Raw genomic sequence first — 15,800 nt, 5'->3', positions numbered from 1 at the left:
GAAAAGAGGCAAAGCTAAAATAAGGAAAAAAATTGTTTACTTGGAGGTCTCAGAATTGCAATTCAGAGAACACAGATTTGGGCAGCAACCCAAATGTGCCACCACTGCCCACCCCGCCACCCCATACTCTAGGGAACAAAAGGCAAGGGTTTTGTTCTGGTTTTATTGTTGTTGTTTGTTTCGTTTTTTTCTTTTTTTAATAGAGAGGGGAGGTGGGCAGAAGGAGAAAGAGAAAGAGAATCTTATAAACAGCCTTTACACCCAGCATGGATACACTGTGGGGCTAAGGCGGGGCTTGATCTCATACCCTGAGATCATGACTCTGAAATATGACCTGAGCTGAAATTAAGAGTCAGATGATTAACCGATTGAGCCACCCAGGTGCCCAAACAGTAAGGGTTTTTTAAAGACAAAAGTCAATGTTTGTATATATTGCTTACAAAGAATTTTGATTGATGTTGGTGGCAGAAAACTAATTTGAGTGAGTATAGTTGATTGCTAAGGCTATCACTAAACAGTCTACTGCTGTAGGAAGTTGCCGGTGTTCAGGCTGAGTCCTGGAGTATTTGTGGTCTGGTGCAGTTCAAAAGTTCACGGTTCTACCAATGAGGACATGCATAAGGCCCACTTCCTTCATGGCCTCCGGGCTCACCCCTTAACATATAAGACTCCATTTTTTTTTTAATCTTTCATACTGGCTAAATAAAATACTATTTTAACTCATTTTACCCGTTTCTTTCCTTTTTTTTTTTTTTCCAAATGAAGCTACTGGAAAATTGTACATAACATTATATTTCCATAAAGCCCTAGAACTTTTTTGCCTTTGTCAGGCCAGTTCAGGATTTACCTTGGGAAAGTGGGCTTGGGAAGCCTTGAGAAGTGGGCTGTGAGTTAACTGAGTTCAGACCCATAGAGATCCATAGGCCGTGAGAGGTGGAAGGGATGGATCTCAGGCTCAGAGAGAAGAAATGACCTAAATCACACTGTGTAATTAAGACTAAAGCCCAAGACTGTGTTTACAAGTCGGTGTGTACTGTAGTCACCACTGGGGCTGACTGCAGATTTCTCCTCTAGCTCAGTCTCTCCACAGAGTCCAGAATTCAAGGTCGTGTTATCTCTCTTCTCTTTGGAAACAGGCTGCAGGCAATAACAGGATGCTATGGCTAAGAGGATGGGTCCTCCAGGTGCTGAGAAATGCCCGGGGATTCTGTGGGCCTCATGGGCAGCAGCCACCTCTACCTGACCCTCAGAAGATTGTGGCCACCTGGGAAGCCATCAGCCTGGGGAGGCAGGCAGTGCCTGAGTACTTCAACTTTGCCCATGATGTGCTGGACGTGTGGAGTCAGCTGGAAAAGGTGAAGCCCACTGGGTCCTAGTGTCCCTCTTGGGCCTCAGAGGCTGCCCTCAGTTACCCCAGTGTGACTCAAGGCTACAACACAGGTGGACATTTTGACCTGGGAATTTTGCAAGTCCTAACACTTAAACTGTTAGCATTTAACCCTTAAGAAAAAAAAAAGAATTATGACTGAGTTTCATGAGCTTTAGATACTTAGCCCAATGTGTCTCATATTCCTGAACACACATCACATAGTTGAGACAGTTATGCCTCCTTTGATTCTGTTCCCATCATTCTGATCAAGTGAAAGAGAAAATTTTGTTTTGATTCTACTCTGTCGTTAATATTTCTCTCACTGTTGTGTATGGAGAGAGCACAGAGGTGAGGGCGAGAAGGAGAGAGAGAATCTGAAGTAGGATCCACACCCAGTGCAGAGTCCACATGGTGCTCAGTCCCACGACCCTGAGATAATGACCCGAGGCAAAATCAAGAGTCGGATGCCTAACTGACTAAGCCACCTAGACATCCCTGTATTTCCCTTTTAAATAAGGAAAAAGCGTTGACTGAAGCTCAGAGCTTTTCACTGATCACAGCAGATATGTAGAATTGAGTTAAGATTATCTTGATTTCTTTGTATGTCTCTGAGCATATACTTCCTTCTTTTTTTTTTCTCTTCCTTAGGTGTCTGTTGTGTGTCTCGCTCTGTATTTTATAGTCACTTTTTTTTATGTTAAGGGTGCTAACCTTTTATAGTAAGAGACTATAAACTTTATCTCCATGCAATTTACTTACATTAATTTTAAGAAGAGCTTGTGTAAAGAAAAACAGGAAAATAATACTATTAGCAGATTCAGTGAAAGTATACTGTTAGTGGATATAGTAAAGTATGAAGGTGGCTTTGCAGTTAGATAGACATGGTCCTTGGATACATGACCTAAGCCCTTTGGATCTCAGTTTTCTCACCTCTAAAATGGAAGTCATACCATCTGCCTCCTGGAGTTGTTGTGAGAATAAAATGAGAAGCATATGTAGGAGATGGAACTGGGGTGCCCTGTTCCTGTCTATAAAATCTGAGCTCTTTTTCCACACTGGGATCATCCTTGGAGGATTTCTTCTAAAGATATATACAAATAGGGTTATATCAGCAAAAATGATGGAATAAGGACATTCTAAAATTTTGTCCTCTGTAAAAACAACAACAATAAAAAATCTTGGAAAAATTGCCAGAATGAACCTCTTAGAACACTGGAAACTAATCAAAGGCTGGAATAGCTCAGGAGTGTTTATTAAAGCAGCACTTGTTAAAGATTTGGGTGAATCTCAGAACGCCCCGAGATAGTACCTCATTATACAAAAATAACATACCCCTTGATGATAGTTTTGGGAAGAATCTAATACATATTTGAAGAAGTTCAAGTTTCAGGAAGCAGGAACCACCAGAAAATATTAGCCTCTCCATTATGTATGCATTTAGCAACTTACTGAAGTTTGCCTTTGACAGAGTTGAACTGTATGTGTTTTAGATTTGATTCCATTGAAGCAGAAATTATAAAGCTGCAAAAAAAAAAAACAACCCAACAAGCACATCCCAAATTGGTCTAGATACTCAAAGTATAACCTTTATTAAAATCTCAGTAGACTTCTTTGCAGAAATAGATAATCTTGTCCAAAGCTTCATGTGGAAAGGCAAGGGACACATAATAACCACAAAAGTCTTGATAAAGAAACACAATAGGACTCACACTTCCCTATTTCAAAATCTACTGCTAAGTGACAGTAATAAAGACTGTGTGAGAAAAAAAAAAAAAAAGGTGTGGCACTGGTTAAAAGAGAAGTATAGTTGAATGGGATAGAATTGAGAGTCCAGAAATAAATCTATGTTGATTTTCAACAAAAGTGCCAGTAAACGCAAGGAGGAAAGAAGTGTCTTTCCAACTAGTGGTGCCGGCACATATTATATGATTCCATTCATATGAAATATCCAGAATAGGCAAATCCATAGAGACAAAAAGTAGATTAGTGGTTGCCAAGGGCTGGGGAGAGGGGGAAATAGGGAGCTCCTGCTAATCTGTATGGTATTTCTTTTTAGGATAATGAGAATGTATTGGAATTAGATTATGGCAATGATTATACCACTTTGTGAATATATTAAAAACCGTCGAATTGACCTTAAGGGAAAAGCTCTCATCTTTTCCCCATTAAGAATGGTATTTGCTGTGGGGTTTTCATAGATGGCTTTTATGATACTAAGGTATGTTCCTTCTATCCCTACACTCTGAAGAGGTTTAATCAGGAAAAGATGCTGTATTTTTTCAAATGCTTTTTCTGCATCAATTGAGAGGATCATATGGTTCTTGTCTTTTCTTTTATTAATGTGATCTATCACACCGATTGATTTACAATATTGAATAACCCTTGCATCCCAGAGATAAATCCCACCTGGTCATGATGGATAATCCTTTTAATGTACTGTTGGATTCTATTGGCTAGGATCTTGTTGGGTATTTTGGCATCCATGTTCATCAGGGTTATTGGTCTGTAATTCTCTTTTTGATGAGGTCTCTGCCTGGTTTTGGGATCAGGCTAATGCTGGCCTCATAGAATGAGTTCTATTGTTTTTGAAACAACTTCAGTAGAATAGGTATGATTTCTTCTTTAAATATTTGGTAGAATTCCCCTGGGAAGCCATCTGGCCCTGGAGTCTTGGTTTGGGGGAGATTTTTGATTACTGCTTCAATTTTGTTACTGGTTATTGGTCTATTCAGATTGTTGATTTCTTGCTGTTCCAGTCTTGGTAGTTTATAAGTTTCCAGGAAGGCATCCATTTCTTCTGCATTGCTTAATTTGTTGACCTATAGATGCTGATAATAATTTCAAATAGTTGTTTTATTTCCTTGGTGTTAAATTTGATCTCTCCCCTTTCATTCATGATTTTATTGATTTAGATCCTTTCCCTTTTCTTTTGGTCTGGCTAGAGGTTTATCAATCTTACAATTCTTTCAAAGAACCAGCTTCTAGTTTTGTTGATTTGTTCTACTGTTTTTCTTGGTTTCTATTTCATTGATTTCTGCTCTAATCTTCCATGTTTCTCTCTCCTGCTTGGTTTAAGCTTTATTTGCTGTTCTTTCTCCAGCTCCTTTAGATGTAAGTTTAGCTTGAGAATTTTGGATTTTTCTACTTTTTTGAGAGAGTCTTGGACGGCTATGTATTTCCCCCTTAGGACCGCCTTTGCTGTCCATGTGTTTTCCTTCTCATTAGTTTTGGACCCATGTGTTTTCCTTCTCATTAGTTGCCATGAATTGTTTTGGACCCATGTGTTTTCCTTCTCATTAGTTTCCATGAATTGTTTAAGTTCTTCTTTAATTTCCTTGTTGACCCAGTCATTCTTTAGCAGGATGTTCTTTAACTTCCAAGTGTTTGAATTCCTTCCAATTTTTTTTTTCTTGTGATTGAGTTCCAGTGTCAAAGCATTGTAGTCTGATAACATGCAGGGAATAATCTCAGTCTTTTAGTATCAGTTGAGACCTGATTTGTGATCTAGTATGTGGTCTATTCTAGAGAAAATTCCATGTGCACTCAAGAATGAGTATTCTGTTGTTTTAGGATGGAATGTTCTCCAAATATCTATGAAGTCCATCTGGTCCGATGTGTCATTCAAAACTCTTGTTTCTTTGTTGATCTTCTGCTTAGATGATCTATTGCTGAGAGTAGAGTGTTGAGGTCTCTTACTATTAATGTATTATTATCAATATGTCTTTATTTTGGTTATTAATTGGTTTATATAATTGGCTGCTCCCATGTTGGGGGCATAGATATTTACAATTTAGATCTTCTTGTATCGTTGAACAACACTACATCAAAAACTAATGATGTACTATATATGTTGGCTAACTGAACATAATTTTAAAAATTAAATGAAAAAGACCCATTGTAAGTTGAAAATATCATAATTGGAAAATGCATTTAATATACCTAACCTACTGACTAGCTTTGCCTAGCTTCAACATGCTCAGAACACTTATGTTAGTTAGATGGCGAAACTATCAGGTAACACAAAGTCTACTTTATAATATCTTTAAAAAACCCCCTGAATTGTGCACTTCAGAATAGTGAATTCTGTGGCATGAGAATTATAGCTCAAAAAAAAAGAGGAGAACGCAGAACAGTATGAATCATATGCTACATTTTGCATTAAAAAGGTGTTAGGGAAAACAGAATATACTTATTTGCCAAAATACTGAATGGATATATAAGAAACTAATAATATTGGTCACATGTTGAGGCAGGTAAAATGGGGAACAGGGTAGATGGGCACAAGGATGGGAGTAAGCCTTCTCAGTGCATCTTTTCATTGTTTTGAATTTGAACCCTGTGACTAATAATTACAAAAAAAAAAAAAAAAACCAAGCAAACAAAAATCCTCAACAAATGTTTTCTATTTCTTTTCTGCCTATACTGCTGTCTAGGCTGGGCACCGGCCCCAGATCCCTGCATTCTGGTGGGTCAATGGCAAGGGAGCAGAGGTCAAGTGGAACTTTGAGGAGCTAGGGGAGCAGTCCAGGAAGGCGGCTAATGTGCTCCAGGGTATATGCGGCCTTCAGCCTGGGGACAGGATGATGCTGGTGCTCCCGCGTCTCCCAGAGTGGTGGCTGGTCAGCGTGGCATGCATACGGACAGGTCAGTGAGCAGGGCTGAGGCTACCAGTTGGGATGGACACCACCTGCCAGAGCTTTGCAGAGTCACATGGTTTGGGAGATGGAGCAAATTGAACCCTATGTAGAGTTTGGTTTACCTCCCTTTTGCCCCACGATCACAAACTTGGTTGAGCACAAGAGTCAGATGGTGATGTAACTGATGAAAGCAGGCCAATGTGAAGCAATAGGGAGCACTGGGGACTGGAGTAAACTGGAGCTCACATGCCTCATCATTGGGGGGTGGGGGGCAAGTGTTTCTCGATCCCAGCCAGATGTTTCCATGTGTGAAGGAGGGCCTGTGTTGCCAGTACTTCTGACTTTGTGATGGAAAAGTGGATTTTTATGAAAAAAACTTCCAATTTTTTGATGTTGAGATGTTGAGAACTAAGTAAACTTTTAAAAAATTCTGAGTAGACAAACCAAACATATTTTTTTGCTGGTTGTGGTTTAGGAGCTGCTGGTGTATAGAGAGCAATGCAGTTATGGATAAGAGACCTTTGTTATCAATCTACATTAGTTTCACTCTTAGATTTTATGGCTTTTACCACCATAGCATCTACCAGCTCTCAAGGGGAGGAAGATAAGGAGAAAATAATAAAAGCAATAATATTAGCCCTTGAGGGTTCCTGCTCCCACTGTTATGAATGGCCAAGGTGGTGGACCATTGATCTTCCTGGGATGATTTTTCCAGCAGAGGAGGCAAAAGGACACAGTCCAGAGAACTCAGCCTCTGCTGACCCTTTCTGATCCTCTTATTGAAAGGGCTGGGTTTTGTTTTTGTTTTTTGCTGATTGTACAAAAACAAGACAACTATTTTTGGTCTCCACTGGGAACTTTCCACCACTTGGAATGTTGCATGTCCATAGAACAACCTACCTGAAAATACAGATGTTTTCACAAATAATGCTTGCAAAACAGAGGGATGTAAACTCACACCAGAGAATTAGCTTTTCTAAGATTTTTTTTTTTTTTATTTGACAGATCACAGGTAGGCAGAGAGGCAGGCAGAGATGGGGGAAGCAGGCTCCCTGCTGAGCAGAGAGCCCGGCTCGGGTCGTGATCTCAGGGTCCTGGGATTAACCCACTGAGCCACCCAGGCGCCCCAAGAATTAGCTTTTCTATATGAACAAGTTTAGTTAACCATTTTTGTGACTGGATTGCTCCTTCCCCCGAAAAAGGCAGGAACTTTCATTTTATTTTTATATATCTTTGCACAATATATCAAAGTGAATGCCATTCTGGTGTATCTAGCTAGAGGAAAAGAAACAGGCACACAGGTTTGGGGCATTCTCCATATTCTGCCATGACATATAAGGTTTATTTAAATGAGGGCCAAGGTAAGGGAGCCCTTGTTCTTTTCTTGAGGACCTACTATATGCCAGGCATTGTGTTGGGCAGTTTACATGATCAGAACTTCCTTTTGGGATATTATTTTAATTCTTTTCCCTATTACTTAAATGTCTCCAGCTCCTCCAGTTATGCAGATTCACCCATTTCTTTGATGTCCAAATAAAATTACTCAAGACACTATCACACATGACTGTGTCAAGCCCAACATCCTCTCCAGTATCTTGAAGGATACCCAAGCTGGATGTCCTCACATTCTCACATTCCCATGTTCTCCTGATGTGTACTGATTACCTCTTTTCCAGTCTAAGGTATTGGGCTCATTTCTCTTGATGAAAGCCCTGCCTGCCCTCTGACTGGGCTCCCAAAGCACCATGCACATCTCTAGGTGGGACACACTTGTTCTGAAAATAGCTAACGCAGAGAGATGAACTGAAGAAACACTGTTCAGCTTCCAAAGTGTTCATGCTGGGGTTTAAACCCTGTAAAAGTTTAGGAGATAAAGCAAAGAGTAATGAGAACTCTGGTTTGGCTCCTACAAAATTTGGGATTGGCCCCTTCCTTTGTTTATTGGTCTCACTCACTAGCCATGGAAGGATGACTGATTCCCTTAGGATCTCTTTCTTCTCATCTGTGAAATGAGAGTGCTGGCTTCAATGGGGGTGTTTCATAAACCACCATTCTGAGTTACTCAGGTGGTTTTTCAGGTGTCTGATTAAAATGTGTCCCTGCTTTTTGCTTACTCTTTCTTCTCCTTGAGAAAAGATGGACTCAGCTACCTTCAGAATGGCTTTGGTTGAACTTATGGGAATGCTGGAGCTCCCACCTACTATACTTACCCTCCTGCCTCCTACCCCAAGAGATCCACTCTCAACAGTAGGATTTGTTGTAGCCTTTTGTATGCAGGCAGGGAAGACCATAGAGCTAGGCCATGTCTAAGGCAGTATAATATATTGTTGGAGATAACGGACCCCTAGGTTTACTACCTCCTGGATTCACTATCACAGCTCTACAGCATGTTAACCATGTGATCTTGGGCAAGTTATTCCATTTAATTAAGGCAAAGTGTCTGTCTGACTTGTTGTTGTTGCTGTTTTAATATGCAAAATGGGTATAATAGCACCTACTCTCCAGAGTTGTGAGAATTAAGTGAAATAATGCACATACAGTTCTTAGCATGTGTAATTCCTCCATAAACATATTCTGGATTTCATTATTATCATTATTGTTACCTTTTCCAGTTCAGGCATTCCATCCCTTTCTAATCTCTTCCTATTCCTGTTTCTGATGGGGATATCTGGTCTGGACCTCTTCATAGGGGTCTTCCCCTACTGCCCAGTCAACATCCCTTCTCTCTCTGATGCCAGGGGCTGTCATGATTCCGGGCGTCTCTCAGCTGACAGAGAAGGACCTCAAATATCGGCTGCAGGCGTCCAGGGCCAAATCCATTATCACCAGTGACTCCCTGGCTCCTCGGGTGGACGCCATTAATGCTGACTGTCCCTTCCTCCAGTCCAAGCTACTGGTGTCAGACAGCAATCGGCCAGGCTGGATGAACTTCAGGAAACTCCTCCGGTAGGTTGGGGTTCTCTAAAGAACAACATGAAGAAGAGGCCAAGGCTTTCCCCCTTCAAACAATAGGAGATGGAATGCATTACTGACTACAGCAAGAGAATAAACCAGAAAGGAGCACTCACTGTAAGGCCCAGGTAGACCTGAGACCTAATCCTGGTGACCACCTTAAAATCCTTCAAAGTACTGAGCAGTACTAGGATCGTCCTTAGTTTTTGTGGGCATCATTTGCTTCAGTATTGGTGATAGTGGTTGCAGAACTATGAGCCAGGGTAAACAAGAGAACCCATATGATGCATTTAGGGCATAGTAGGTGATCAGTTAGCAATATAATAATAGCTACCATGCATTGTGTGCTCAGTGTATGCTAGGCATAGTGCTGGGTAAGCATTTACCTACATTCATTCATGTACCACAGATGTGATGAACACTTGTTTTGTTATAAATATTGTGTTTGGTGCTCAGAGCCCAATAATGAATCATACATCGTCTTATTTAATCCTTGGAAAAAACCCTATGAAATGCACTTTAACCCAGTTTTACAGGTGAAGAACTGATAAGTGACTTATATAAGATGCTAACAGGCAGTTACATCAAACAGAACCAAAAGCCCTTTGCCTTTGAGCAATGCCCTGGTGGAAGCCTACCTGGGAATTTGAGATTTTGTCCTGATCAGAGGCAGAAGCAAAAAGGGGCCCTGCCAGGGGCCTGCACCATTAAGTCACAAGTCCCACGGACCAACTGCCTCACATTCACCTGGGTGTTGTTCTACTTTATTTAATTTATTTTATTTATTCATTTTTTTACTAATATCAACATTTGTTTCCTATTAGTATCTTCATTTGAAAAAGAACTATATGCCACATTCTCTTAGATGTGTCACAATTTTTAGTATGATAAGACCCATAACCATGCATTATAAATAATATATTATATTTTCCAAAATATTATATTTCCAACATATGACTTTTTTATCATATATTATTATATTTCAGTGTAATGATTAGGAGCAGAAACTGAAACAGAAAATATTTAACATGTGTAGGTAATAAAGTTAAGTACAAAAGATATATTTCAAAGTTTGCATGGACATGGTAAATAACTCTTTGGATTATTCTTGACTACTCTAGAATGTAAACTTTCTACCATGAAGTTATGGAAAATTCTCTTTTTAAAATTTTATTAAGCTATTTATCTTTGGGTGCTGTTATAAATTCAGGTTCCAAGGTCCCCCATCTGACTGACTGAACAGGACATATCTGAGCAAAGGCCCTGGGGCTCTGTGTTGTAAGAGATCTGCCCAGATGATTTCAATGAGCTGTCAGGTTGGCCTAGATGAGTGACTCTCAATTTTAGCTGTCATTAAAATTACCTGAGGAGCTTTTAAAAAAAAAAAAAAAAAAGCAAAAAAACCCCACAGGGATGCCTGGGTGGGTTAGTTGGTTAAGCATCTGACTCTTGCTTAAGCTCAGGTCATGATCTCAGGGTCATGGGACAGAGCCCTGTGTTGTGCTCTGTGCTGGGCATGGAGCCTACTTAAGATTCTCTCTCTCCCTCTTCCCTACCACTTACCGCCTCTTGACCCCCCCTGCTTCAAGTGCACACACGCACTCTTGCAAAAATAAAAAGCCAAAAAATAAAACCACCCACACAAAAAAATTCCAATGCCTAGCCCACCATTGAAGATTCTGGTTTTTCTCTAGGGTGGGGCTTTAGCGATGGTATTTGTTTTAAAAACTAACCAGGTGCTCCTATGGTGCAGCCAGGGTTGAGACCCAGTCAGAGAGAAGATTCTCCAGATCACAGAACTTTAGGAATTGCCCAGATCTCAAATCTCCGAATTGAGGAAACCCTTCAGCCCTAAACTATGGGGAATTGAGGTAGGGGTGAGGCTGTGGCACAGTGTGCAGAAGCATAGGCATGGAAACGGGCGTGTTCCACCAGAAGGTCCTCCTGCCCTAGTGGAGGAGCACAGGCCCTTCAGAGAGAGTCATTGCACCATTTTTGAGCCTCCATTTCCTTATTTACAAAGGCTGCTAATGATGGTTGTACTGACCCCGGAAGGTCATTGTAGGCTTCAGAGATGCAAGCTGGAGCATCCAGCATAGTGCCTCATGGGTAGTATTTATTAAAATGGTGGCCAGTATTGTTATAAATATTATTATTATGACTGTTTTTACTACTTGTAATGCTACCAAGGATTTTTGTATTTTACAGCGAGGCATCCACAGAGTACAACTGTGTGAGGACCAAGAGTCAAGACCCTCTGGCCATCTACTTCACAAGTGGCACCACCGGAGCACCCAAGATGGTTGAGCACTCCCAAGCCAGCTACGGACTGGGTTTTGTGGCCAGTGGAAGGTACCAAGGGACAGTTCATCTGCTGGGTCCAAGGAACAGAAAGTAGGGAGTGAGCCAGAGGAATGTGAGTAAGGGACGTAATGGTAAAACTGAGGTCAGAGAGCTAACAAAGTGGCAAATCCAGTAGTATCTGAAGGCTTTGGGCTTTACTTTGAGCGAGGTGAGAAGCCATTGGAGGTTTTTTGTTTTTATTTTTGTTTTTAATTGTGGTAAGTGGTACTTCACCTAAAATTTACCATTTTAACCATTTTCAAGTCTAAACTTCAGTGTCATTAAGGACATTCACATTTTTTGCAATCATCTCCACCATCCATCTCTAGAACTTTTTTTCCATTTCACAAATCTGAATCCATGTGTATTACATAATACACATCACACAATAGTTCCGCATTCCCTCCCACGTCTGCCGTGACATTCATCATTCTGCTTACTGTCTCTGTGAACTTGAGTACTCTGGGAACTGCCTATGGGTGGAATTACACAGTATTTTTCCTTTTATGTCTGACTTACATCACTTAGTGTAATGTCCTCAAGTTTCATCCATTTTGTAGCATGTGTCAGAATTTCCTTTCTTATTAAGGCTCAGCAGTATACCCATGTATGTGACGTGCCAATGTTGTTTATCCAGTCACTCATGGATGGACAGTTGGGGGGCTTCCCATCTTTTTGGCTGTTGTGACTAGTGCTGCTGTTAACTTGGGGATATAAGCATCTATTCAAAACTCTGCCTTTAATTCTTTTGGCTATATACCCGGACGTGGAATTGCTGGATTGTATGGTGATTCTATGTTTAATTTTCTGAAGTACAGTGGAGTTTTTGAGCAGTGACTTAATCTGATTTTTTTTTTTAAGGTTATATCAGGAGTTTGGGTTGAGAATAAACTGTAGGGGGCAAGAGCTGAAGCGGAGACGCACTTCAGAGGCCAGTGCATTAAGAGGGAAAGGTGGAGGCTTCCCCAGGGGGAGTGAGAGGAGCTAAGATTCTGAATGTATTTTGAACGTAGGCCTGGAAAGATCTGCTGATGGGTTTGACATAAAGAAAGAGAGAAAGCGAAGAGTCAGGGATGACGCCAAGATTTATGGCCCAAGCAACCAGAAGCATTAACTGATAGTGGGGAGGCTGGGATAAGCTGTCTGGTGGGAGGAACACGAGGACTCCATGTTTGGCACTGTAAGTTTGAGACGCATGGTGGACATCTCCATACCCTGAGTTAAGAATGGGGATATTGGGGAGGCAGTTGGAGATTCATGTGTAGAGTTAGTGGGAAAGATTCGTGGTGGAATTATCAGCAAAGTAGTACTTAATGCCATGAGATTGGATGAGATCGGTGAAAAGTAATGGACACTAAGAAGAGAAGAGGCCTCAGCACTGAATGCCTGAGGCCTTTCCACAACAAAGGGAGAATCAAGGAAAACTCAGAGGAGAAGACCAAGAAGGAGCAGCCATTGAGTAGGTTGAGGACCAGGAGACCATATGTCCCCAAATCCAAGTGCAGAACATGATCACTTTTCTATGCTCGCAGGTACTGCTTCTCCTTCCTGGGATGTCGTTCCTTCTCTGCCTCCCCTGTTTAGCTCCTGTGAATCACTACATCTTGCTCAGACCCCGCCTGCTCTGGGGAAGCATTTCTCAGACTCCATCTCCATTCTTTCTTTGGGTTAGGTGCCCATTCTCTGTAATTGCATAAAGCTATTGGTTTAACCCTATGAAAGCTTGCTCTCCAGGGGCTTCCTTGATGTTTATACTTACCAACCTACAAGCCCCCCAAAGCAAGACTAATCATTCTTTCCTACACCCTAATGCCAAGTCCAGAAGAAGTGTTGGATAAAGAAAGTGCCCTCATCACATTGTATGGAGATTATGTGTCCCCTTATAGATCACTCCCACTAGACTGTGAACTCTTGAAGGCATGGAATCTGTTTTTTTAAATTCTATATCCTTCCCTTAGGGCATAAATACCAAGAATATGCTCAATAAATGCTTTTCGAGACAAAGACTGACTTTATGGTTCTTGTACAGAATTGATAACTATCATACCCACAAGTGAGTACCTGCTGTGGGAGAGGTTCCAAGGAAGGTGACGTGGATAATGTAATCCTTTTTAAAGATAGAAGCATTGTTGAGGGTTCTGACGTTCTTTAATTTTTGGCAGGCGGTGGGTGGACTTGACCAAATCAGACATCTTCTGGAACACGTCTGACACTGGCTGGGTTAAGGCAGCTTGGACCCTCTTCTCTGCCTGGCCTAATGGATCTTGCATTTTTGTGCATGAGCTGCCCCGAGTTGATGCCAAGATTATTCTGAACGTAAGAAACAAAAACACAGCTTGTGTGTTGGATGTAAATGAGATGAGTGGAATTTAGGTTTTGAATTTGCAGGAGAAGAGGCATGAATAAGTGACCATAAGGCTTCTTTGGTATGGATAGCAAACAAAATGGCTGCCAGGACCTTCTATAATCTGATTCCTGTCCACCTTTCTACCTTCAATTATTGCCTATCCTCTAACTAGATCCTTAGACATAAGACAATTTCATATATCTGCATATTCTGTTTTTTTCTGCATTGGGTTCTTCTCCGTCCACCACTTTCTTCCCTATGCTCTTGTTAAAACCCTAGTTATTTTTCAAAACTGTGGTGAAAATCGTAATCAGAGTGTGTTCTTAACACGTTGATTATCATTGCCACAGTCAAGCTCACCATCATCATTATTCACTGAGGGCTTGATCAGTCAGTATATGCCTTGTCCCTCTACTGCCCCCAGGCCTTACATGGTATATTAGTTGTCTATGGTAGTCAATTACCCAAAACCTAGTGGCTTAAAACAAATATTTATTATCTCAGTTTCTGGTGGTCAGGAGTCTGGGAGCAGCCTAATAGCTAGTTCTGAATCAGGGCCTCTCACGAGGTTGTAGTCAAGATGTCAGCTAGGTATATCCTTGTTCCGAGCGGCATTATTCCTAATAGTCCAAAGGTGGAAGCAACCCAAGTCCCAGTGGCTGATAAATGAATAAACAAAATGTGCCACATACATACAATGGAATATTATTCAGCCTTTAAAAAGAAGGAATACGCATGCTATATCATGGATGAATTTTGAAGACCTTATGTTAAGTGAACTAAGCCAGCCACTGAGGACAGATACGGTATGGTTCATTTATATGATGTATCTAGAGTAGTTAAAATCCAGTTCCCCTGCTCCATCTCCACGAAGTCCCACCCCAGTACCTCTAAGAAGATCTTCTATCCTTTGTTTTTGCTTAGACTCTCTCCAGGTTCCCGATCACCACCCTCTGCTGTGTTCCCACCATCTTCCGGCTGCTGGTACAGGAGGATCTCACCAGGTACAGCCAGCCCATCCGTCTGGTGCTTTGGGGACCTAGATATGTGAATATACAGCAGTATATGCCCACATGCACACCCACCCTCTCATACTGACTCTGTCTCTCTCACTGTCCCTGTCTCATCTCTCTCTCTATACACACACACACACACACACACACACACACACACATATACACATACGTCTGTGATTCTTTTGCTCTATACAGAATATATATCTAGAATATTATATATATCTCTGGTCTTCTGTCTCACACGTACACACATACACACACGTGCTGAAGCATACACATCTAAATCCTTTACACATGTCCCACAAAAATCCTCTGCACCACTACCCCCTACCCAAGAATTTATCTCCAGATGGAATTGGATAGATTTAAGATAGTCTGGAATTTTAGCACTTGAGGTGGGCTGTCTCTCCATCATACACGCATAGGCCATTCTCTCAGCAGTATGTCTGCTACTTGTGTGAGGTTGGAGAAATTATTGGGTAAGTGTTAGCCACCTGTGGAATGGGATTTGTGGCCAGGGCCTGAAGTCTGGTGGGACCAGCAAGCCCACTGCAATAGATGTTCCATCCCTCAGCCCCATACTAACTCCATCCAGCTACTCTCTGAGTGAATGTCATTGGGTATCCCACAGAAGGCAACAAGACACTATGTGCATGTGGCTTCCATCCTGGGTGCATCCAAAGCAACATCTGATAGCAGAACAAATCTAGTTGCTGAGGTGTGTGGAGAGGGACCCATGACTCTTCAGTAACTCAGTGACTCATCTATATCTGCCTCTTCTCTTCTCTCTGCTCATCCCATGTGTCTGTCCATGAAGAACCTAAGGGGGAGTTCTTACATGATTCCCCTCTTGAATTCTTCTCTGTTTTAAGAATTTATCCCATTCATTGATCTCTTGTGTACACCTCAAGATCATTATTTTAACTGCAAGCAAACTCTGAATGATTTGTTTAAGAACAATTTTGTTGAAAGCTACTAGGTAATATTAATTAATAGTCATACCAAGTTTATCCAAAGGGAAAAAATGGTTGAAATATATTTGCAACCACTAATTTTTTACATTTTGGATAATATGTTGAATGGAGGGGTGGTTTTACAACATATTTAATATCTGTAGGCATTTGGGGCCCATTTGT

The 15,800-nt window shown here is 41.2% G+C and overlaps 1 protein-coding gene across 1 annotated transcript in view; it reads left to right on the top strand.

Moving 5' to 3' along the window:
• Positions 1-15,800, top strand: part of ACSM5 (acyl-CoA synthetase medium chain family member 5) — a 33,248-nt gene that overhangs the window by 1,796 nt on the left and 15,652 nt on the right. Inside the window, 6 exon segments of the mRNA XM_080830239.1 lie at positions 1,137-1,355; positions 5,803-6,013; positions 8,745-8,952; positions 11,167-11,310; positions 13,464-13,617; positions 14,573-14,652. Coding sequence (XP_080686365.1) covers positions 1,155-1,355; positions 5,803-6,013; positions 8,745-8,952; positions 11,167-11,310; positions 13,464-13,617; positions 14,573-14,652 — 998 coding nt within the window. The 5' untranslated portion in view covers positions 1,137-1,154.

This window comes from Martes martes (assembly GCF_963455335.1).
Source record: "Martes martes genome assembly, chromosome: 18".
Classification (NCBI taxonomy): Eukaryota; Metazoa; Chordata; class Mammalia; order Carnivora; family Mustelidae; genus Martes; species Martes martes.
The sequence above is the reverse complement of the archived record's forward strand: the minus strand, read 5'-3'. Positions and strand labels throughout refer to the sequence as shown.